This window comes from Rhyacophila brunnea, unplaced genomic scaffold (assembly GCF_057557595.1).
Source record: "Rhyacophila brunnea isolate RB1 unplaced genomic scaffold, BYU_Rbru_1.0 scaffold_5, whole genome shotgun sequence".
Taxonomy (NCBI): domain Eukaryota; kingdom Metazoa; phylum Arthropoda; class Insecta; order Trichoptera; family Rhyacophilidae; genus Rhyacophila; species Rhyacophila brunnea.
In genome coordinates, this window is record NW_028233170.1 from 18,625,181 (window position 1) to 18,649,273 (window position 24,093).

The following is a 24,093-nucleotide window of genomic DNA, read 5'->3' on the forward strand; positions in this document are numbered from 1 at the left end:
GAATATAGCAAAGCTCACGGGCATCCAAATAGTTCTCAGTCACATGCTTGGACTTAACACACATCACTATAGAGCGCTGCAATGTTATTAGGAGCAGAGAGAGGCCATCAGTTTAGCTATATAAATAACTACTTATTATCATTAGGTTCAGCTCAGTTTAGTATCTAGCTCATTTAGCGTACATTCAAAACGGAAAAGCTGTATTCAGTCGCCCTATCAGAGTCAACTGCGCTAGTCAACTTTCTGACATATGTACATGATCAGGCTTACTATACTAACTATAATATACTTGCGATATTTTAATTGCCATTGTAAACATTCTTAACTACTAAGCCATATTAAATACGATCACAGCTCATGCCTCCTAATATAAACAAGGAAATTTACAAAAAATATCAGACATATTAAATTCGGAAGTTTTCATAATTCATTAATTGTGTTGGTATATATGACGTTAATACTATATCAAAAACCTAAGTAGACTTATTTTCATCATAATCATCAGCTTCGATCAATAAATTGCTAGATAAAGGTCTCTCCAATTAATTCTCTTTCTAGTAAGAACATTTTATTATCACATACATTTGCCATATTATAATTAATCAAATACTTTAAAAATAAGTTTAATATATTATATCTATCAAGCAACCACTTTTAAGGTTATATTGTGGTTTGTCAAAATATATTAATTATTTAAAAATTTAAGATAACCCTAGATACCTATAAGATCACCAGAAATAGGCTCCGTACTATGTGTTCTTATAAACTATAACATTATAATGACGTTTCCTTTTTTATATATTTTAATACTGAAATTCTACGACAAAATTTTGAGCACAGCAGTATTTATATTGCGACAAAAAGATCAAGAAATACTGTGAGTTGCCACTGGTATTTCGACACGGAATTCTCACTTTCGGGGACAACTTACCAATTGACTTATACAATTCAATTAAGTTCGTAATTCTCTTTGCTTCGAAGCGTGACGTTATTTGTAGACTTTCTTCCCACCAAACTAACTAATCGCCAATACAATGTCGTAACTTTTTTTATAAATTAATCAAGTATTTTACTTACCTATATCAAGAAAAACTAAAAAAAACTATTGCAGAATTTTAATATGAATATTATCATTAGATAATATTTTTCTGTAGATATAAAGCTACGAAATAGTGAATATTATACTCATACATACTAGTATACCATTTCTATATATATATTTTCTTGTTTTAAATTACCAATGATAGTTGTTAAATTTTAAGATGAGAGTAAAAATCATCACAAGATTGCGGCTCACGAAAGTTTATTCATTGAATAACTTGAAAGATTCCTGAAGCCGATAATTTTATAAATGAAATGGTTCTGAGATGAAGAAATACGTTAAGATAGCTGGTATTCCATACGAAGCGTGGAAAACGAGCATTGTTTTGACACATTTTTCGTATCTGTTATAAAATGAAAATTCACTTAGGTATGCAATTTCAAAAATATTTCGTAATGTAACGTAAACCTATATGTACGACTGGTATAAGAATAAATATATGAAAACCGCTCGCTAGTGTTCAATAAAAGACTTTGCCCAAAGATGAAAAAGTGTAGAATTACTATTGTTTATTCTATAACATGCTGGTATAATGCTTATTACTTAACTGATAACAACGTATACAATATAGAAAAGGCTCTTTTATTACTAAAAAAAATTCGTGACATTGTGTTGCCCATATTTATTAATGAAACAATACATTCGGATGTCCAGGGGTTTACCCAGAAAATTCAACATACATAGTAAAAAAATGAAAATTAAATAGCTTTACACAGAATATGCAAATAGTTTAATTACATTTTTGAAATAATAACTTATTATTTTCAGAAGACTTACAGAAAACAAGTATTATAGATATTATATTATTAGCAAATTTACAATTTATTGTTATATTTCTACAATTTCTACAATAATTGAAGAGTCTAGAAACAAAAACGGCAGTTTTTATTTATTTAAAATGTTGGCAAGTCAACAAAAATCACTTATTTCTCTTTTATATGTATAATTTCTAAAACAAGTATTATAAAATTTTATATATTATTAGTATACCAACAACGTTTAAACGTATTGTTTTCAGATATTACACACAATAAGAATGATATAAGATATTTTTAATGAGTCGCAAAGATTTTACGAAAATGGAAACCGCCGTTTTTCTTTCTAAGCCCCTTAATCGGACGCACGTTCATTGTTATGTGCGCCGCGCACACCAGCCATAGCGATGAAAATGTAACCTTATACACAAGCGTATATAAATATTTGTTACAATACCTATCTTATCTGTGTGGGCTCCGAGTTCGATCTCGGTGAGGTCACAATAATAATATGTCTAGGTGTAATTTTTGAAATCCTGGATATTTCTATTATTTCACTGCTACTACCACTGTTTTATTACTATTGTTACTGTCGTTTGACCTAAATACCTGTTATAGCGCTAAAACATAAAAAGTCGATAAACATTTAAAGCCATTATTAACGAATAAATCTGGCCAATGTAATTATTATGAAGATAATATGCTAATATCACTTTTCACATATATCATTTAAATCTGTGGGTCACAATAAATTCAAGTTTTTTTATTTTAAAATATAGTAAAACTACACACAAACAAGATGTTCATATAAGAGAAACAAATAAATATTAAGTAACAGTATTAAACTACCACGATGATCGAGCGTATGTTTGGATTCGTAGTATGGAGTATGGAGCTTATAGGTTAATCTAGTGGCCAAGATCCATTTCTCTTGAAATTATTGAATTATTCTCTTGAAAAAATTGTTAACAAAACCACTCCGTGGAGGCTTATATTATGATTCTTTTAGAATCTAACATTGTGATGAAATTATCAAAAAATATAAAATTATCGTAATAATAAGAGTAAATAAAACAGTTAAAGAATGTACGATAATAAGGGTGTGAAATATAATATAATACACAACTTCTTTATAATATTAATATAAAGTATTTTTAAAGTATTACCTTACAAAAGATACAACTAATTAGATAAGTACTTACGAAACTAATTAGAATACATTAGATAACAATATTATATCTTGCTCCTACTATTATTTTGCATAATATACCTAATACTTATTTTTAGACAATAGGAATTATTTTTTTAAAAAATACGTGGAAAGAATAATTAATATTCTTTTGAAAATATGTAGTATTTGTATTGAGTTATTGTAATTTTCATCTACAATCTAAACATAATTAAAAAGTAGGGAATTTTCCAAGAAAATAAATATTACCTTACGATTCCTTCTAACGCCGGATATTCCGTTCAGTAATTCAAGTAAATCTAAAGTTAGTATGAAATAAAACGCCTTAATTAGAAAGTTTCAGTTAAATAAAATTAAAATTTAATTAAACTAGATACTATATAACAGTATGCTTTAACCTTTTTCCTAAAGTAGCACATATAACCTTCCAACATAACTTCCATGGCAAAATAAGCATTGACATAATAATAATTAGACTTGGCGTTCCTTATAAAAAATAAGGCTCACATCAGTTGACCGGGACACGTTGTGATTGCTAACGAATGAATCAAACACTGACCCCCGTTTTTATATCGCAATGATAAAATTCGCTATGTGTGAAACCAAGTCAAGCCATTGCAGTGAAGCATGGAATTTTATTGTATAGCAGTAGAAGCAGCTTTTTACCGCGCAGCTCTATATACTCTACTGAAACCACTTAAAGGAAAATTATCGCACATATTTATATCGCGGCGATGAAATTCGCCGCGTGTGAAACGGTGGTAACGATGCTCATGACGCGAGAGCGGCTAATTTGCTGATCGATCATCGTGCTAAATAAATACACGTTCAGAGTAGATGTGATATAATTATACATAATTTGAAAACATCTCAGATATAAATTTATATAGCTACTTGAAAAAATCTGTTTTGAAAAAATCTGTTTTGAAAAAAATACAATGCCCAGCGGTACTCAAACTCGAATTATCTAATGCGCTAATGTGTTTCACAAATTGAGCCATATGTGCCCTATCTAATGATAATAAAATTAACTTTCACATTTCTGAAACGCTTTATAAATTGCATTAATTTTTGTCAGTCGACCTTTGCATTTTAAATGAAAGTATCAATAATTATTACTTTAATTTTAACCGGTGTCAGGATATCTCCATATTTTAGTTAAGTATTTCGTACTTTCAGTTGCTAATAATTTAATAAAATATTTTTTTATTCAATACTAGATTTGTGAATGTAACATTCTTATATTGAACATACATAATTTCAAAACACCTCATATACATAACTCATAAACACCTACTAGGAAAAAAAATATTACATATCAAATCTTGTGACTTATTCCTCGAATAAAAAAATAGTTTATTAAATTAATACTTAATTAATTTAGCCTAGCTAATTGCATATCCGCTAAAGTAGTCTTGTTTCTGGGTTAAATTTAGTGCTAATGTATTTATATTATGCTCTGTATAACTTAATAATATTTGGATGGACTCTAGGAGCACTCTCAAGGAGTAGAAAAAAAATCCTATATTATGATAATATATAATACAATATTATACTGTGGTGAGGTCAATACCCTACCACCTACATGACTTGGCCGGAAACCAATAATTTATAATTACAATGTATCTTGCAACATAATAATGTTGAAATAGCAAAATAAGCGATTTATGTGAATCAATCAATTTTTAACAGAAAGCTAATTTAGCAAAAATAATTTAATCAATTATTTATAATTTACAAAACGATTCATGATATGCACAAAAATTGTTTATATGAAAATCAATTTTGTCTAATTATTAAAAACTGCTCAATCGTTCAAATTAAAATAAATTATTTATAAACGAACCATGCATTACACAATAAACCTAATAAGCATGATTATCAAAATATTCAAGTAGTGATAACAGCATTTTCTATTTTATCGAATCACTATAAAAACACCCAGTACATGAAAACAATGTAGTCAGTCAGTTATCAAAGATTTAACCGTAAGGTAATCGTTCAACTTCGCCCGGTCGACCTCGCAATTCACCAGAACTCATACACGTGATTTCACCCGGCTAAATTATAAATCTGTAAACTTACCAGCAATAATTAAATTGATATTTATTTGGAAGGAGATAATAACACCAGGGTTCATTTCATTCACGCATCACTCTTCTTATTATTGGAGTCAAACCAACCTACCCTGCCTGTTCCTTATACCATCTCTTAACCAAAATACATGTAGGTATAAAATATATAACTTATTTTTTAAATTTATTTACAAAATAATTAAACAATGAAACCATGGCATCCAGATAAATATTACGGCATGGAAAATTTAACGGGGTACCCTCTTGAAAAAATTCACCTTCTATTTTTTAAATTAAGTACGTAGCTTCGTTTAAAGCATGATAAAGAATACTCGTCTTTTAAAGCGATTAAAATATTATATAACAGTAGCGTGCGGTCCATAAATACTGTAAATGAAGAGCATCTCTAGAAATATTCATTAAATGACTACATACATGATATGTATATATTTATTTGGTACGCAATTGTATGGTAAACTTTACTTTTAAAATTTTTTTATATATACATTCAGACTTTCAGGGATAAATGGGATTTTTATGTTTATGTTATGCATATTATATAATATTAATGTATTTAGAATTTAGCAAATCTGCCACACAATAATACCATAAATAATACTACTTCACCCATTAAGATTAAAATTAGTTACAGAATACTAAACATAAATAATAATTATATAACATTTAGTAAGAATACTAATGTGCATTTTTCAACAGAAGACAATATACCTATAAGCAAAAATCACTACATGATACTAGTATTATAATAAATTAATATGAGCTTTTTTTGTGTTTTCCCATTGATTATTTTTAGAAAAAATAAGTCAATAAAAAAATTCGTTTTTCATAGTGACATTTTTATTACTGTTCAATACCTACGCAAGTCACATAATATTTATCTGTAACAATTGTTTACGCCCCCGTTCATTGATTTAGGGCAGCGATTTCCAAACTGGGAGGCGCGAAAAGTTTAATACAAATGTAGCCACAAGTTTGCAGTTTGAAAATGAATAGTTTAGAGCCTGGAGTCACAGGCATAATAGACATCACAGATTTACTCTAATAGTTAAAAAAAAACTTTTTTTTACTTACTTTGTTTCAAGACTATTAACTATTTTAAATATGTGGTTATGCGTTGTAATTTGATGTGATACCTATATGATGATTGCTATAGGTACTTAATAGGTACTATAGGTACTTAATAGGTATATAGGTACTCCCGTGTATAATTATAAAATTTAGGAAACACTACTTTAGAGCACCTCACTGTCCTTAACCTCAGCGATAGGTAGGTAGGCCCGCCAAAGATCCTAGCCTGCCAGTCCGCTTTTATGCTAGAATCCATTTGTCAATAAACGATGATGAATTTTGATTGACTACTATTGAAAAGGGAAAAAAATGATAGAAGTATCATGCAATAATTCATTGAAACAAAAACCCTAGTTCAATTTTGATTGATCGAAGTGAAAAATAATAATATAATACTTTGTCAAGAAAAGCAATGCACGACGTAAGTAAAGTATTGTTACCATTTGTAACATCATATTCATGCAAAACGGGATGTTCTGCATTAGCTGCAATGAAATCCAAATATCGACCCCGTTTAGTAGAAAAAGACACTTTGTGCCACTTTAAAAAGATGTGAGTATTTAATGAAACAAAGGGGTAGGCGCCAAGATTAGATTTTTTTAAAAGGGAGGCGTAATAACCTAATGTTTGGAAGTCGCTGATTTAGGGTGTGCCTTTTTATTTTTAGTCCATTGTGATATTTGAGAAAATCAAGCACGCAAAATACAAAATTTGAATACTTAATATAAAAGGAACCGTTTCTTCGCCTGTAATTTTTGTATGCTTTGTCACTTTTTACGAAGTAGGTCATGATTAAAAACTAGTCATTTTTGTGTCAATACTTATAGATGAAACTAGCAATCGCTCATGATATTATATGGAAAGGAAAATGAGACATTTATACACAATAATAAATGGATTGATTGGCATTAAGATCATATTTTTTTTTTAATTTCAAGCACATGGTTATTACTCGCATCTATCTCACATTATCTAATACCAGATTTTTTCTATTTATAGAAGTACATTTTTTTTGCACACCTTCGATAATATTGTTGCAAGTGCGTTATTTGCGATCATTTTATTTTGAGGCATTGATAATCGCGATAAAAGTATACAAAATTATTTTCCATACTTTAATCTACAAACCGTGTAAGCTTTATCAATATTAAGTGTAACATCTAACGAAGGTAATTGATAAAAGGCAGTTATCAATAAAATTTATCTCTTCCAGAACAGTGATTTATCTTTTAAAATATATAATATAGTATCTTATATTTTTCTATGTATTTTGTCATAATGTTCAATTACATACTCTTCGACACTAGTAAATATTAATTATCCTTCACATTCTCCTTAACGTTACTTATAGCTATTTTTAAGGTCTTCAAGTTAACCCATCGCATAAACAACACGAAAAATCGTATGTCTGACTTGTTAGATAAAACCATTAACTTTGATGTATTTTTTTATAAATAATCATTTGATCTATTGTGTATATAAGACTGGTTAATTTTTAACTGTTATAAAACTGCTCATCGAGGCATCTCATCTCATGGAGGCCCATATGATTGTATAATGATTGAACAAAAAAAAAGTTTTTATGTTTTCGTTAAATTGAAAATAAAATCATTGTATTTTTTATATTAATTCCACTGTAAAAATATGTTATGTTTATGTTCTGTGATTTCCTCATAAATTGCTGAATTCACGTTTAGTTTGAAGTAAATGCCATTTTCATTGTTGGATGAAAGAAACATCGAGTATGATAATAATTTTGATAGTATTACAGTTTTAGATAATAATTGTCTTACTGCGCATTTTCCAGGACGTCCAGCTACGGTAACAAGTAAAATGGTATAGTAGCCAATATAAGTGTGCAAGTCTTATATGTTATATAAAATACCTAAATGTATACTAATGTGTTAATTAAAACATATATATATATATTAATTAATAATTATAATATATATTTTTTTTATATTTTCAGCATCAAGAATTCGCTACGAAATCACAAGCGGAAATATAGGTGATGCGTTTGGAGTGAAAAATTCATCAGGTGCCATATTTGTCGCTGGACCTATTGACTATGAAACCCGAAAGAAGGTATATATTACCAATTTTAATAAAAATATAATATTAATACTATTTTTGTCGATTGCCATTTCGGTTGTAAAACCATTATCAAAACCATCAGTGATATAGCCTGGTCGCATATAGAAACTTATTTCGACTGCAACTAGATTTTGTTGTCATTCACAAAACACATGTAACTTAATGTACTTCCGTGGGTGGGTGGGTAGGACATTTTGGTAGAACATGTTCTTGTCGCGTCTAACAAATTTCACTCGGCATGGGGCGCAAGTATAATAGCAGAATGTCTGATCGGCGCATGTGTAGGAGCTGGTTTTTCTTTCGTTTTGGCTAGCCGCGTGGGGCTTGCGCTCGGGTTTAATTTATGGCCATATTATATTTGAGACAATTTTTAATGGGCGACCAAGATTATTATTATTTTATGAAACGTCTTAAGTAACATATTGTAAATTACTTAAAATTTACGTGCTTAGTTATTTTACTAGGATAAAATTTGAAAATACTCATATCTGATCTATATTAAAGATTGACTATAAATTGGTGTTAACACATATTAATTATTATTAACTACGGTTTTTTGCAAAGCTTATTCTCAGAGGCGTAAGAGTAAAGCTGAGTGTATAAAACTAGTTTGATATAAACTTCTACGTGCTAGTAAACTATTAAGAACGGCATTTTCTACATACATGCAACTGTACTTATACAACAAGTAAATACTATATCAGTTAATACAAGTATATAATTTTATGGCAAGTCCTGGCATATTATACGAGGACCAATTTTAGCATGACGTTTGCGAGGAATCCTTTGTCATGATAGTTTTGTGATTTTATTGTCGAATATTTAAATTTTAACTATTGTAAAAATAAAAAATAAAATCTTACAAAAGGTATAGGTAAATCATTCTACAGAGGCACCATGGGTACGGAAAAGGCGACTTGCAGTTGTAGTGGTATTGTCTCTTAGCATTAATTCAGGCATTGCAGCAAACAATTCCAATACATACGCGAAACGCCTATGGTGCCACTGTAGAATGATTTACCTATACATATTTATTATTAAATTATTTATTTAAAATAAAAAAAATGACAAAAACTATCTCAGGCTATTTTTGCAAGTTTTTTTGCATAAATAATAAAGGATTTGTTTTCTGTTTTTTGGTTTCGTTCACTAATTTAATTTTTATGGAGAGTCTAACATTTTTTTATTGTCAGGCGCTAGAATTCAAAGCCCGATTGGGTCCAATCAGTTCAGTCGCTCTAAGGTCAGGTCTACCGACTTGTAATATTAAAATTAAACCGCTGTTACCCTTATTCCGTGTTTTATATTATTCAAATGTTACACAAAAAATATTCACCATCACGATATTGTAATGAAAAAGGTTTCACAGATATTTACAAAAGCACGCAATTTGGTACAGTTATTACGAAAAATATTAAATGTGGTAAAGGATCAAAATTTTTTCACATATCCTAAAATATATTATATAATATTGTGGTTAATATATTATTAGCATGTATCTGAAATTTATTGTAACCAAATAAGATTTCAGCCATTGATTAATTGAATATTTTCGAATATTTAAAATAGATTTCTTCCTATATATATATATTGGTTAATTAAAATATAGATATATGAAGGATTTTTCATTACTTTACATAATTGTTAGAAAACTACCTTAACATTGTTATAACATATAAGTGAAAGGCCATATTATAAAATCACTTTTAAAGATCAATATCCTGGTTGAAGAGATGTAATAATTAATAGTATTCAATGAGTAACGTGAGTAAACCATCTTTAGCGTCGATTATTAATATTTCCGGGCGTCTTAAAATTATGATTATTTTTAAGCTATGTATATATTCAAAGAAGGGATGAATTGTGGTAATTTATTATGATTATCATCATCATTCTTGGTGAAACTTTCCAGGGTGGACCCTGGTTTCCTAAAGTCATCCAAAATCCTCCTTCAATTTGAAATTCCAATCGTGCGTGATTTTTTTTTCTCACCATCCAACCACAACAATTTACACAACCACTACTCGTCCACCTAGATGGCTTTGCATCAAAAATTTTCAAGATTGGTCGACCGAAGTTTATTTGTTGAACGTGACCACTCAATTTTAGTCAGAATTATCAGAAAAATAAATTGATTATGACTACTACTTGATGGATATTTTCAATTGGCATAATAATTCTTAGCGGGAAACCGAATTTGAGGAATTAAAATATACAACTACATACATGAATAAAGTTCTTACCCTTTTGGTACTATTATAACCTAGTGAAAATCTCGACATTCTTTACAATATTATTCACTTCTTAAAATCGCTGTTGAGAAATTTCTAGAATATTTTTAACACACAGTGTTTTAAGGTAACGCGTAACGTTGAATAAAGAATTATGAAATGATCTGTTTAATTTTGTTTAATTACACAAAAATGATGGATGTACATAATATATTATATTCTTATTATAACTAAAAATTACGAATAAAATGTAGAACATCAAATTTTATTAAATTAGAAATAAGGAACAATAACAGTTTTATGAGAATTATATAAAACTCTTGAGAAAATTTTATTTTTTTAAAGTTTGTATTTACAAGTAATTACTATATTTATTGGAAGTAAATTAATAAATATACAATCAATTTATTATTTAGTCCCTTTGACTAATATTATGCCACTCCAATCAACCGTTCTCAAATTATCTTAAGATAACCTTGGCTTTGTATTTAACTGAATAATATTATAACAGTGTAATTTAATAATTTAAAACAATATTAGTTTGTGTAGATATTTTCGTGCTGTCATTTTGTTTATTAGTGTTTTGGATTTGATGTGAATGCCAGAAAACTATTAAAAATAATTATTGAGAAGCTTTCCTTCTACCGGCGAAAATATAATTTAACATTGTTTTAATGGAATTAAAATTCAAATATTATAATGAGCAAATTAAACCAGGTGTTATAAAATACAAATGTATAGTGTTAAACGTATTTACATAATAAATTGGTATTAACAGTCGCTTGAAAATATACGCTATCCTTCTTAAGCCTTTGATCAGCTAAGAAAAACAAATAGACGTAGGTAAATACTGAAAGGGAACGTTTAAATAAAATGTTAGATAAATATTCGCTAAGGCCAAATAAAGATATCCCAATTTAAATAACATATTATATTACGTCATGTAGGTTAGAAAATAATTAGGCAGAATTTTTTTATATCAGATAATTTCTTAAGTGAGTTTCGACTGTATTCATTTTTGGTCACGTATTTACTTAAAAAGTCGAATGAAAGGAAACTTTAAGAGTTATGTTTTGTTGTTAAATATATATTGATGTAAATATAGAATAATCCAATTCATTTTTATATATATTTGATCAATCTGTAAGGAAAAATAACGGAGTAATTTCATAAGATAAAAATTAAGGGCAGGTATACGCTGGGCTAGTCAACTAGTTTTCAATAAGTAGAAATTAATAGACTATCGAGACAGTTAATGTTCTGGTGGAAATACGTGGTAATTCAACGAACAAAGCTGAGGAAAATATAATTTATTCGTGCTCATTAATCTATCAGTGAATTAATCTAAACCAGAGGCACCCAACAGTATATGCAGGTGATCTCAACTATGCTTGAGTATACCCTCGACATTAATAAAAGATTTTTTTCTATAATATCAAAATCGTAATTTCGCTTTAAATATTTAACATACCTATTATAATTGTAGATTCTAGCTTCTCTTAGATTTCGGAACTTCCTCTATCTCAGTTAAAATATAACAAGTATATATTTTGTGTATTGACATTTGCTTATTTATTAGTATTATTATTATTGTTATTATTATTATTATTAAGTTTTATCATTGGTGTCTTGAGACAAGTGTTTGAATTATTAAAAATTAGTGGAAAATTACAATTTTTAACAAAATAACATTCTTAAATGTAATTTTATTTGCCTCCTAAATCTTGTTATATCCAATAAAAAGTCCATGTTATTTAACGTCTTTGTTTCATATAATAATAATAAACGTCAGCTTAAATTACTACTGATTTTTTTATTAACCTTCAAAACTATTAGAAAAAAGAAATATTCGTATAATTGCAGATAATATCATATTGTTTCCACTTTCTAAATTTATGAGGTGAGCTGGTGATCAAAAACCATTTGTGGGTCCCTGATGTAGGCTGATAATTATGATTATTAGTCAACCTACCTGCACACAATTTTAGGCAACTACTGAATATTATGTGGTTTGAATATATCTTATCAACATTAATTCTGTAGATTGTGAATTAATAATATTACTTTTATCATTGAAGACAAAAGCGTCAAAGACAAATCTTGTTACGACTTTGGAAGTTTCTATACTTTGAATACAAGTAGCTAGTAACTAATGCTTTGACTTGGTATTATTGTTTAGCTGGCGACATATGCTTAGTTTTGAATAATTCAAATCTTAATCAATTCGTTCAACTTCACAGGGATGATACATTTTATGGCGTACCAACTAAAATTATTGTGTTACTTGATTAATTAAATACCTTTATCTACCATAATCAGAGATCTCATAAAATATCTTAATAATTAGGTTTTCACTTTAATTAAAGCATTATCGGTTCCAAAATTTCTTATAATTTTATTATAATATTATCAATGATTTCAATTACTTAACTATTATTATTTTTTTTAAATTAATCTAATATCGATAGAAACTGAATATCAGCATAAAAAATAATAAAAATAAATATTAAAACTTGAACTGGATTGAAGATTGCAAAAATTCTTCTTTGATTGTAAAAATTCTTCACAGTTTTAGACAGTCTCAAAAAAATCATATCAGAAAAATCCGTGGAATAATTTTTGTGTCTCTCCAAAAAACTTTGGAAAAATCTTGGTGCCTTATGAGTCATTATTAAAATAAAGATTAGCATTATTGACGAAGTTTGAAATACACCTCAGATGTATAGTTATGAACTCAGCAAAAAATACAAACGACAACGAAATGCGATACTAATGCATTATCAGCTGTATCTGTTACTGGAATTGAACGGGGTATTGTAGTAACTATTGGCATGATTTGGTAAAGAACTTGCCCGGCATGCATCAATCAGGTATTTTTATAGCTAATATTGACACGAATCCTTTATTTGCGTGTCAGTTTATTTAAGTTTACGTGTATTATTTCTCTCATCTTAACCCTTTTAATACGTTTTCTCCCTGTATCGCTATCTCCTACACACTTACTTATGTTTTCTTGCATACATTAAAGACATATAAATACTATTTTTAATTTTCAATCCAGATTAAGATAAAGTTTGCATACTATTTTCCATAAGATTTTAATTTGGTATTCGTAAGTTTGCAAACTTTAATAATATTGTAATAATTTGTCATAATATTTTAGTATTCAATACCTATTATATATTATGAAAAATAAATGAATACATGAAAAAATGTTGTTTAGAGGTTTATATAAGATTTTCTTTGTTGAAAGGTTTTCTTCAAATATGAAAGGAAAAAAAAAATGAAAATACTAACTGAAAAATGTTTTTATCATCAGAGTTAATATTTGCTCCAATATTTTTTTGCGAATTAAAAAAAATGAGTATGTACCACCCATATCAAAGAGATAACAACTGACAGCTAACTCTATTCTCAATAGCTAACTGTGCCTATACTATTCATATTTGAACAAAATATTTCTATTGAATTTGATATTTTTAGATTTTTATAAGAATAATAAAAATATGTAAATGGTTATATAAACATGTTTGCGTAATAAAAAAAATGAATTATTATTTTAATAATAACTTTATAATAGCGTTTTTTTTATATATATTTGGTTATAAAACGTATTTTTTACATTTAAAAAATACAAACCATATAAAAAAGTTAATTAATTTTCATTGAAAGAGTTTTCTTTTCATTATAAGATTTTGAATGTACCTAAAATAATAATTTTGAGAATATAAGTTTATTTTGTTTATTACATCATTAAATTTAACTAAGTTTCTATTTGTTTTACAAAGGAAAGCAATCTATGCGGTAATTTATTTGTTGTTGTGTTCATGATATACTATTGAAAAACTATTAACTTCATATTAGGTACAGGATTTTCACATCGATGAAAGTTTTGGGAATAACGAGCAAACTTTGAAAATATTCCGGGGCGTTATGAAAATATATGATATTACCGATTTTAACAAAAAAAAATGACAATATAAAAGCGAGTTGATTTTATACCATTGTTTACGAAAGTTTTTTTTTGTTTTGTTAAAAAATCAACTTTTAGCGTGGCCAAAATGCCAAAATATTTTTATATACATACAATAGCAGAGATATTACTAAAATCTTTTCCAGATTCTATATAGTATTCACACCGTTAAGGAAAATCTACAATAATGGAATTTAGTAGATTATTATAAAGTACAAGAGTATTGAGAGTTATATAAACACGGAGCGGCTTTTACTTTACAAACCCTTCAGTCACTCAACCAAAAAGGGGTTAGATATTTCAAAGGGGTTAATTAGTTAATTATTATATTATATTCACTGATGAAAGAAAATAAAAAAAAAACATTTACCTATATAATTATTACCACGATGGCCGCGCGGCTTAGGCGTCGACCTTTAACGTCGTGGGCTCTAGGTTTGAAACCCAGGTCTGATAAGTGGACAAATTGTTATTCATTTTATGTATGGATCAGAGTAATAGTATGTACCTAACAGGTTAAGCAAAGTGGCTAACATCTCGAACAAAACTATACTCTAACTAAACTCTAAAAACAAAATAATATGTTAACACAAACCTCCACACCATGGAAACCCATATATTATGATCCTATTCGGATCGAACATGGTCGTAATATAATTATTAATATTGAAAAAATATAATTTTAATATATTCATAAACGCTTACATCATTAAGGGGGGACATGCTCAGCGTAGGTCAAAATGGAGCTTTTATTCTATTTTCAAAGCATGATCCTGGATATTCCTTAAACGTTGTAGATAATCTATTTATATAATTTTGAAGCCTTATTATCCTTTATATTTATTTTAAACATTTAATGACTGCATAAAGTATTTTTATTACATAAAATAGTATTCTTTTAAACCTCTCGCTCTAATGTTTTAGAATATAGTCATATTTCAGTACATAAATGTGCAGTGGTGTTAAGATTTTTTACATTTATTAATTTTTAAACGCATTTATATACTTTTAATATTATTTGATGTAATAAAAATACTTTATGCAGTCATCAAATATTTAAAATAAATATAAAGGATAATAAGGCTTCAAAATTATATAAATAGATTATCTACAACGTTTAAGAAACGTCTAGGATCATGCTTTGAAAATAGAATAAAAGCTCAATTTTGACCCACGCTGAGCAAAATAATTAATGCAGTAATTATTAAACAAATTTTGGTGAGCGAGTGCAAAAATAAAATGTATTACAAAAAACAAAACTAAAAGGAGCGCACAAGGCCAAGGTTTATAACAATATTTTATTATTTTATTTGACACTTATTGTAAAAATACGCGATATTATATTATTGTAATAAATTAAATAGTGACCTGTATTTATACAAAAATACAACACCACTAATATTTACCGTTAAGCACAATATTATATATATATATATATTATATAAAAGCTACTTATGTTATTATGTATTAGTTAACAACTAACTAAATTATGTAGAACTTGAAAATAACTTTCATTTACATTTCACTAAGAGCAAAAAATATATAACTAAAAGATTAAAAATGGCATGTATGTGTTTTCATATTATATTCTAATAAGCATTTATAGCGGTGTATGTAAGTTAAGCGTAAACAATAATCTTAATAGATTTTCTATATTATGGGAATCCGTAAGTTAGAAACGACAATGTGTCTTTGTTAATTTTAAATATAAAAATGTCGACTCACTCTAGCACATGGATCCAAAATAAGATTACTAGCGTAGTTCGATAAGTAAAGAAAATTAAATTTTATTGATAAACCTATTAAATAACAGAAGTCTAAATATGCAAATCGACTACTCCATTTGGGAAAATTGTTCGGAAAGGAGAAAAAACATAATAATTTTACTATCGAGCGGTATTGAATAATTGTAAAAATACACTATTTTAGCTTCCCTTTTATATAATATAAAGAAAATTTATATGCAGAGTTATTCCATTTACGACATCGGAAATTTGGCACCTGCAGTTAGGTGTTTTGTGTGAAGAACGATAACGCATCTAATTGTAGGTTTAGGAGTTTGAAATTTTGTGTGAGCATAGAATATAATAATATGCTTTATGATATAATTCCATCAAAATCTCAATTTGGTCAAAAGTGCAGTTGGCTGATTTGCAGATTTCGCAGTCAAAATGTCAAGTAATAGTTAATATTTGGCAGGTTGTTTAAAAAAATTATAAATAAGAATTTTTTTAATATGAGAAAAAATGGATTTACTTTGTCATAATGTCGTTATTTTTTTTTTAAGGTAATGGCATTTTTGTTTGTGCAAAGTTATCACTTGTCATAATATTGTCTAATAATATGTGTACCCATAATTCGATAAGGCAATCAATAAAAATTATGGGTACGTTTATCAGGATTTACATTTCGCAATTTGTGTTTATTTTATATTATATAGAGGACACCCAAAATAATGGTCTATAATACCGAAAATGTAGGTATTAGTTGTAATATCAAAGTAAAAACAATTATTCAATAAAAAAATGTTTATACAATATTTTTTGGTATCAAAATTTTGGGTGCCTATATTTCGTACATTTAAGTTAGATGCTTTACGATAGGTTTATTCTTCTTCTTTTTTAGTCCATGCCAGTTCATTATTTTGAGCATGTGGAAGCATCTTATACTGGTTTCCCAGGCCATGATATCATCCCGTAGCTCCGCCGTATACGCTACATCTATAAACAAACCCAGTGTCCATCATAAGTACTACATATGTTCTTGAAGCTCAAAATCTATCTAAAGGAAGGACAATTTCTTCTGGAATTTCGACCATGACGAAATCACTTTCTTCAGTATTGTTGTCATTTAAAAGTAACGATACCAACACTCCTACACTGTTAGATTTTTTTTTCTAGAATACACAAAGTATTCGTAAGTTGCCATGGTTTGCTGCCGTAAAGTGGCAACGTCAAATTGCAAGCGTCAAATAGGCCATACGTACATTTTTTTTTTTTGTTTTTTTTTTTGACAAGTTAGTTAAATAGTTATTTATAATTGTAAGTATTATAAAATTTCATAACCATGGTATTTTATATTTACTCGTCATTTTGAATAAAATGTAACATTTCAAACTAAGCTCGCAAAGATATCCCAAATTCTTCATTTTTGATCATTGCTCAGTACTGTGGTCATTCAGTGATTCCAAATATTTTCTTGGCGGCTCTCGTGGTGCAGTGCGTAAAGCGCTGGCCTTTCACTCGAGAGTTTTGGGCTTAATCCCGGTGAAGATACAATATTTATGTGATTTTCTCAAAGCCTGGGTGTTTGTGATTATTCAAATTTACTTGAAATCTTGTAATTTACAAAAACAAGGACATGGTTATTATTAATTCTAAAAAAAATATGGTACAAAGTTGTAACGTATTCAATATCTTTATTTGAAAATACCAACTGATGGATAAATTTTATAAATTATCGTGCTTTACCACCAAGTAGATGCTGTATATGATATTTTTAAAAGAATTTATAAAAATATTTTGTGAATTTCCAGTACGAGTTACGCCTGACAGCCACTGCCAACGCAAAAATCAACCACACCACTGTAGTGATCCACGTCAAGGATATGAACGATAACCCTCCGGTGTTCGAGCGACCTACTTACCGCACTCAGATCACGGAAGAGGACGACAGGAACCTGCCGAAACGGATACTCCAGGTCAATCGCCGAACGGTTCTTGCACGTCAGTTTTTATTGATTGTCTTGTGTTTATTTTGCCTGGCATTAAACATTTATAATATTATTTTGCTTTAGGCAACGTAAATCAATTTGCATGGTAAAATTGTATTTTTAACAACGCATGTTATTTTATATTCTGTAGATTATTGGTTTAATAATTTTAAAAAGTATTTGAAATACAATATACCTACTCAATCATATTGTAGCCCACAAATTAATATTAGAGCTGTATGCATGAAATGTCACAACCTCACTCAAGCTAAATAGTAGTTGAAATGCTTATTAAAAAGTATCATAAAAAATGTAAGTCACAATGTTACGTCACTGCGTGTTTCATGGTGCGCACTAAATTTAAAATGGTGGACGTCGTCAAAGTGACAGCCGTTTTTTATTGTAGGTTAGAATCATGTTAGGATTAAACGATTTTGTAGATTTCTCAGAACATTTATCAACTTTAAAAACAGGGAACAGTAGATACATCAGGGATTATGCAGGATCCATGCTCTAGCTAGATGCAATGTTCCCGAACTTTGATTGTCCCTAATGGCTTCGCTAAATATGTCATAAAAACGCATTATTTCTCATGGTTAAGATGATTACGATAAAATACCTACGGCCTTAAAGTTACAGTTTTATCTAGCATTACGATATTGTGCAACTGAAAGCATTCTGCATTAAAGTAGGCCTCATTGAAATATATGTTTTATTACTTTATATTTTATGAAGTAGGTAGTTAATTGTAAAGGATGTCTTTGAGAAGGGGAAATTTTTCAATTTCAGCTCAAAACAAAATATGTAATTTAATATTGCTGCGAAATATGTTTTTATGCATTTGCGATTCAGTTGTGGTTTAAAATTGAAGTAGGAATCGGCATGTTTGTTTTTGGGCATTTATTTTGAGTATTTTTATAGATCTGTAATGTGATATTAGATAACCAAGAGTCAAAGTATCAAGGAATAATATGCAATACTTCTAAAATGTCAAATCAGAATTTTTCACAAGATTAAAAAAAAATATATAACCGATACGCAAAAGTGCTTCGTCCTTCATCCATTTTTTTATGTTTAACATTGATTTTTCTGACAAGCAAAACATGTCAAAAAAGTACAATTTTAATAAAATTTGTACCTATGCTTTAGTTTGATTTTTTTTTATTATCAGTAATTAACAAATACTTTATTTTAATTCTTTGTCATAGAAAGCTACTCAAGATGAATATGGTGTTATAAGAAGTGGCCACTTCATATATAACTAACGCTTGGTAATAAACAAATTATTATTATTATATTTTTAAATAAAAATATTTTGTAAAAGATTTGACTTGAACAAGAATATAAATTTTCATGTGTAAAGCTCATATAATATACTGCGTTACATTTCAGACGCATTCCTATTTAAAAAAAAGTATATATAAAAAGGTGGGATTATAATCTCTTATCTCTAGATTGTTCATATTTTTTTAAAAAAAATTCAGATGAACTATAATATGTCATCAGTTTTGATAGGGTCAATATTTTACAATATTATTTTTATCAAAATTTAACGATGTGTTCCCGATAATATTGGTTGGTGGTTAAAAATTGGTTTTCCTAAATATTTTTTTTAATGTAAATACTTAATATTATTATTATTATTGTTTTCAATAATATAATACTTCCAGTGGAAGTAAAAACATTTTGCTGACTAGTTTTTTGAAAACTAAATAAAAATGAAAGTAGGGTAGATTTGAAAGAGTTAAAAGAGGACCTCTGGGTTATGACTTTGTTTAGCAAAAAATACCTCTGCCACATATACAAACATGTAAAAAATGATCCAGGTGTAAATCACCAGAATATAAAATTGTATTGAAAAAGTATACAAAAAATCTAACTGTTGACTTTTAAAATGCCCCCACGATATCTTATATTTATATAAATATATATATTACAATAATAACATAATATTATATTAGTGTACGTCACCATTTTTATGATTAAATGTAAATATAGTTACTTAACTAGAAACATATATTATATTATTATGCTTGTGTATTTTTATTTTATCTCTGCAAGCTTCAACTACAAGCTTTTTATTACATTTGATATAGTATATTTTATATGTATGCATTTTTGTATGGTATTGTTATAAAATATATTGATTGCATATATAAAACATCTTTGTGTATAATATTTTAATACATATTTAACAATAGTTTTTTAATCTCCATGAAAATTTGTCTTTTTTATTTGTATTAGGTATTTAGCTATAAATAATTATGATGTATATTATATAGATGACACATTTGGTCTATACACTTTATTTCACATATAATAATAACATTATTCAAAAACAGAATTGGTTAATCTATTTCATCGTTTTCAAAGCAATAAGTTTGTTTTCTTTTCATTACCGATAAGAAGTTGTCATCATATAATATTATGATCCAATGCGATAAAACAATATTAGGTATTAAATCTTCTCCTATATTTTATAGTTGAAAATACATACATAGTAGTTACAATATTTTCCAATTAGATTGTTTCATTCTTAGTGGGCTGTAATATTGGCTTTATAACAGTAATATTGAATAATATTTTTAAGTAGGCAGCTATAATTTATTTATATTTTGAGCAGTACTAACTATGAATAGGTATAGAATTTTTGTTTCATTTTATTTTTATGAAATGCGATTAACTGGCATTTTTAATTATTCAAAGATACGAATGCAGGTAAGTACCTATATAAAGTTTATTTTTAATAAATTCCTATTTTTATTAAAACTGATGCTAAAGCTATATAAACTGCGATATAAAATATTATTTTTCTATACCTATCTACTTAGTTAGAAAAATCTGGTAAATTTACTAATGGGCCAACAGGAAGTTAACCAGACAGTGAAACTTTTTCAAAAGAGCGGGAAACTTTTCACTGTCGACGCATTTATCAAAAAATGATTCACCTCTTTGCTAGCTAAAAGTTATTTACTAAGCTTATTTGTTGACGCTTTTTTTACGAACATCAAGTTTCAAAGACTTTTTCCTTTTACAACAGAAAAAGAGAGTTGAAAGATACATTTATGACGTATGCTAACGTATTCACCATTTATCAGCATAATGGTGTTTGCAGAGGTGTTGGTAAACATAGATTTTGTTTAACAAAGAAGTAATATTATGATTTAGGTACCTACCGTCTTTGTAATATAATATTTTAAAGTACCTATACAATACTATAATATATAAATCACAAACATATTATAACTAACATGCGTTTAATGATGGAATAAGTATAGGTAGGGGTACGTATTTAAGTACTATATATTATTATGATCTTCAAAAGCGTCATACGTTATTTAAATGCTAATATTATATTTTGTATCAAAATATACCTACATACAAAATTTCTGATCATTAAATAAATTGTATTTATCTAAAAATTTACTTTCGTAGCTGAATAATTTAATTTTCAATGTCAAGTGGGTATTAACGGTCGATAAATATGCTAAGTATTATAAGTGGGAACTAAATTATTTACCGTATTGTATTTTTTTTATTTGAAAGCGTATTATATCCGATTATAGGAAGAAGTAAATAACAACCTCTAATATTTTACTCAATATTCAGTAAATACTTTCTCATAGTTTTTGAAAAAAACTGAGTTAATTAAATCATTTATTTTTTCATTTAATATTGCCGTTTTTAAAAGTAGGTACCTACAAACAGACGAAATAAAATTATTCTATTATTTTTCGCCTATCTAATTATTTATTTCTTGACATTAAAACGTAATTTTTGTATTTTTGAGTCAATATGATACTACGTCTACAAATTCTCGTCAAATTAATATACATTATTTGATATAATGATAGATTAAAGTCATATTTTATTCAGTCATATATTTTTTGCTATTGCATTTTCTATAATTCGTTATTTTGTGAAAATAGGTAGGTATTGCATATTATTCAATTCAATGCTCGTAATTTTTTCTATTTGTAATTTTGACGAAAGTTCAACATTTTCCGATCTAAAATTGCAATAAAACATGATTAGTATATTATTTTCAAAATATTAATTTCTTACGACCAGATAAACGCTGAAATAACTAAATAAAGATCAATAATTTTTATTTGTGCCATCAAATATTATTTTATTATGGTACGTAATGATTCATGATCCAGATATCATTTAACAGTAATTTCAAAGAGATTACATATTCGATTATTTAATTACTTCTGACAGATTTGATTGACTTGCTATTTGATTACGAAATTATAATTGTAGGAAAAATTGATGATAATTGTTTTTCACAACCTAAAGCACAACTATTGAATATCGATAAGGGCTACCTCACACTCGACAAAAACATTTTACGTGCTTGATGTATTATTTAAGCTAACCGTTTTGATATAACCATTTTCAGGTGACAGCGATTGACGGCGACAAGGACCGGCCGCAAAATGTTGTTTACTTTCCAACTGGTCAGGGGATTGACATCGATAATCCTGCCAACAGCAAATTTGACATCAACAGAACTTCTGGCGAAATTTTCGTACTAAAGGTGATTCACTGACTGATCAAATTTTACAACTTTAGCGACAATTTGTTTGATTGATTGTTAATATGACAGTGAGTTTGATTGATTTTGGGGCTATAAAATATAGATTTCTATTATACCGCTAAAACGTATTATTTTAATTGATTATAAAAATTGTTACTGAAATAGGCATTCTATAAATAAGTTATTTAGATCCAATCGGTTGGGTTAGGTTACGTGTGTATATTTTGATTAATTAAGAAGTAACTGTGTATGTATTCGTATAAGTCATCAAAAAAATTCAAATATATGATAGGTATGTTGCCTTATGAAGTTTTGTTGTTAATAGAAAATGTCCGTCTGAATGAATTTGATCTTGGATTTATATCTTTATATTGTGAAATAAGTGAGCTTAAAAAAATGTTTATTGTTATTTCTAGTAACATGTCGTTCCATCAAGATGTTATAAACAATGAAAACAATTATTATTAAGTCTTATTTTCTGTTTAAAAACGTTGTATTTTTTCAATATCATCAATACATCCATATTTTAGTTCTTTGTGATACTGTAACAAAATATTAAATATTATTCGATTTAATAATAATATGTTTGCAACGTATTTTATCTTTATCTATATTTACAACAATACAAATGTGAATTTGGCGTGTCTTAGTGTGAAATATTGTATTACTGTTATATTATTATAAATTATTGTGAAATGGTTTATTTTTAGATGTGGTAAAACACAAAATGAAGACCTTGCATCAAAAGAGATGTAGCTCCTTTTTTTAAGTTTGTTTAGAAATCGATAAAAAGTGATTTTAAAATTAAAAAAGAGATCATGTATTTAAGTTCTATTTCATTAAGTATGAGGTATGAGTATAAAAGACTCTAAAAATTTAAATTAGAATAACGAAAAAATAAAAAAAACCGTTATGGATCTAGATATTTATTGCTCAAAAATCATAAAAAGTCTTATGATTATTTTTATTCATCTTCGGTGACAGAGGTATCATTGTCAGCATCTAGAGTTTAAGACCCTTTTTCAGTAATGGGTTTAATTTGGTGTACATATTATAAAGCTTTTGTATTTTATAGTAAAATTCGTGCATAAGCTATATTAAATAACGACTTCAGACTTGTCTACTTTAGTGGGACGTTTGGTAGGGAAAACTTTTATTGTGGTGAGAAATTTGATTTACTATATTTTACGGTAGTCTATATTTAGGTATATTTCAATATTTTCCGCTAGATGATAGCTACAAAAAAGATCCAGGTCCGGGAGATAGATCTTTATTCCTCAAACGGATAAAGGATCTACCTCAATTTTATTTGAAAATGTTACATTAAATT

The 24,093-nt window shown here is 27.8% G+C and overlaps 1 protein-coding gene across 1 annotated transcript in view; it reads left to right on the forward strand.

Moving 5' to 3' along the window:
- The window catches only part of LOC147066125 (putative neural-cadherin 2), a 192,794-nt gene extending 170,081 nt beyond the window's left edge, over window positions 1-22,713 (forward strand). Inside the window, exons 3-5 of the mRNA XM_085956147.1 lie at window positions 8,180-8,295; window positions 18,044-18,233; window positions 22,626-22,713. Coding sequence (XP_085812273.1) covers window positions 8,180-8,295; window positions 18,044-18,233; window positions 22,626-22,639 — 320 coding nt within the window. The 3' untranslated portion in view covers window positions 22,640-22,713. The remainder of the gene's footprint in view (window positions 1-8,179; window positions 8,296-18,043; window positions 18,234-22,625) is intronic.
- The last annotated feature ends 1,380 nt before the right edge of the window (window positions 22,714-24,093 follow it).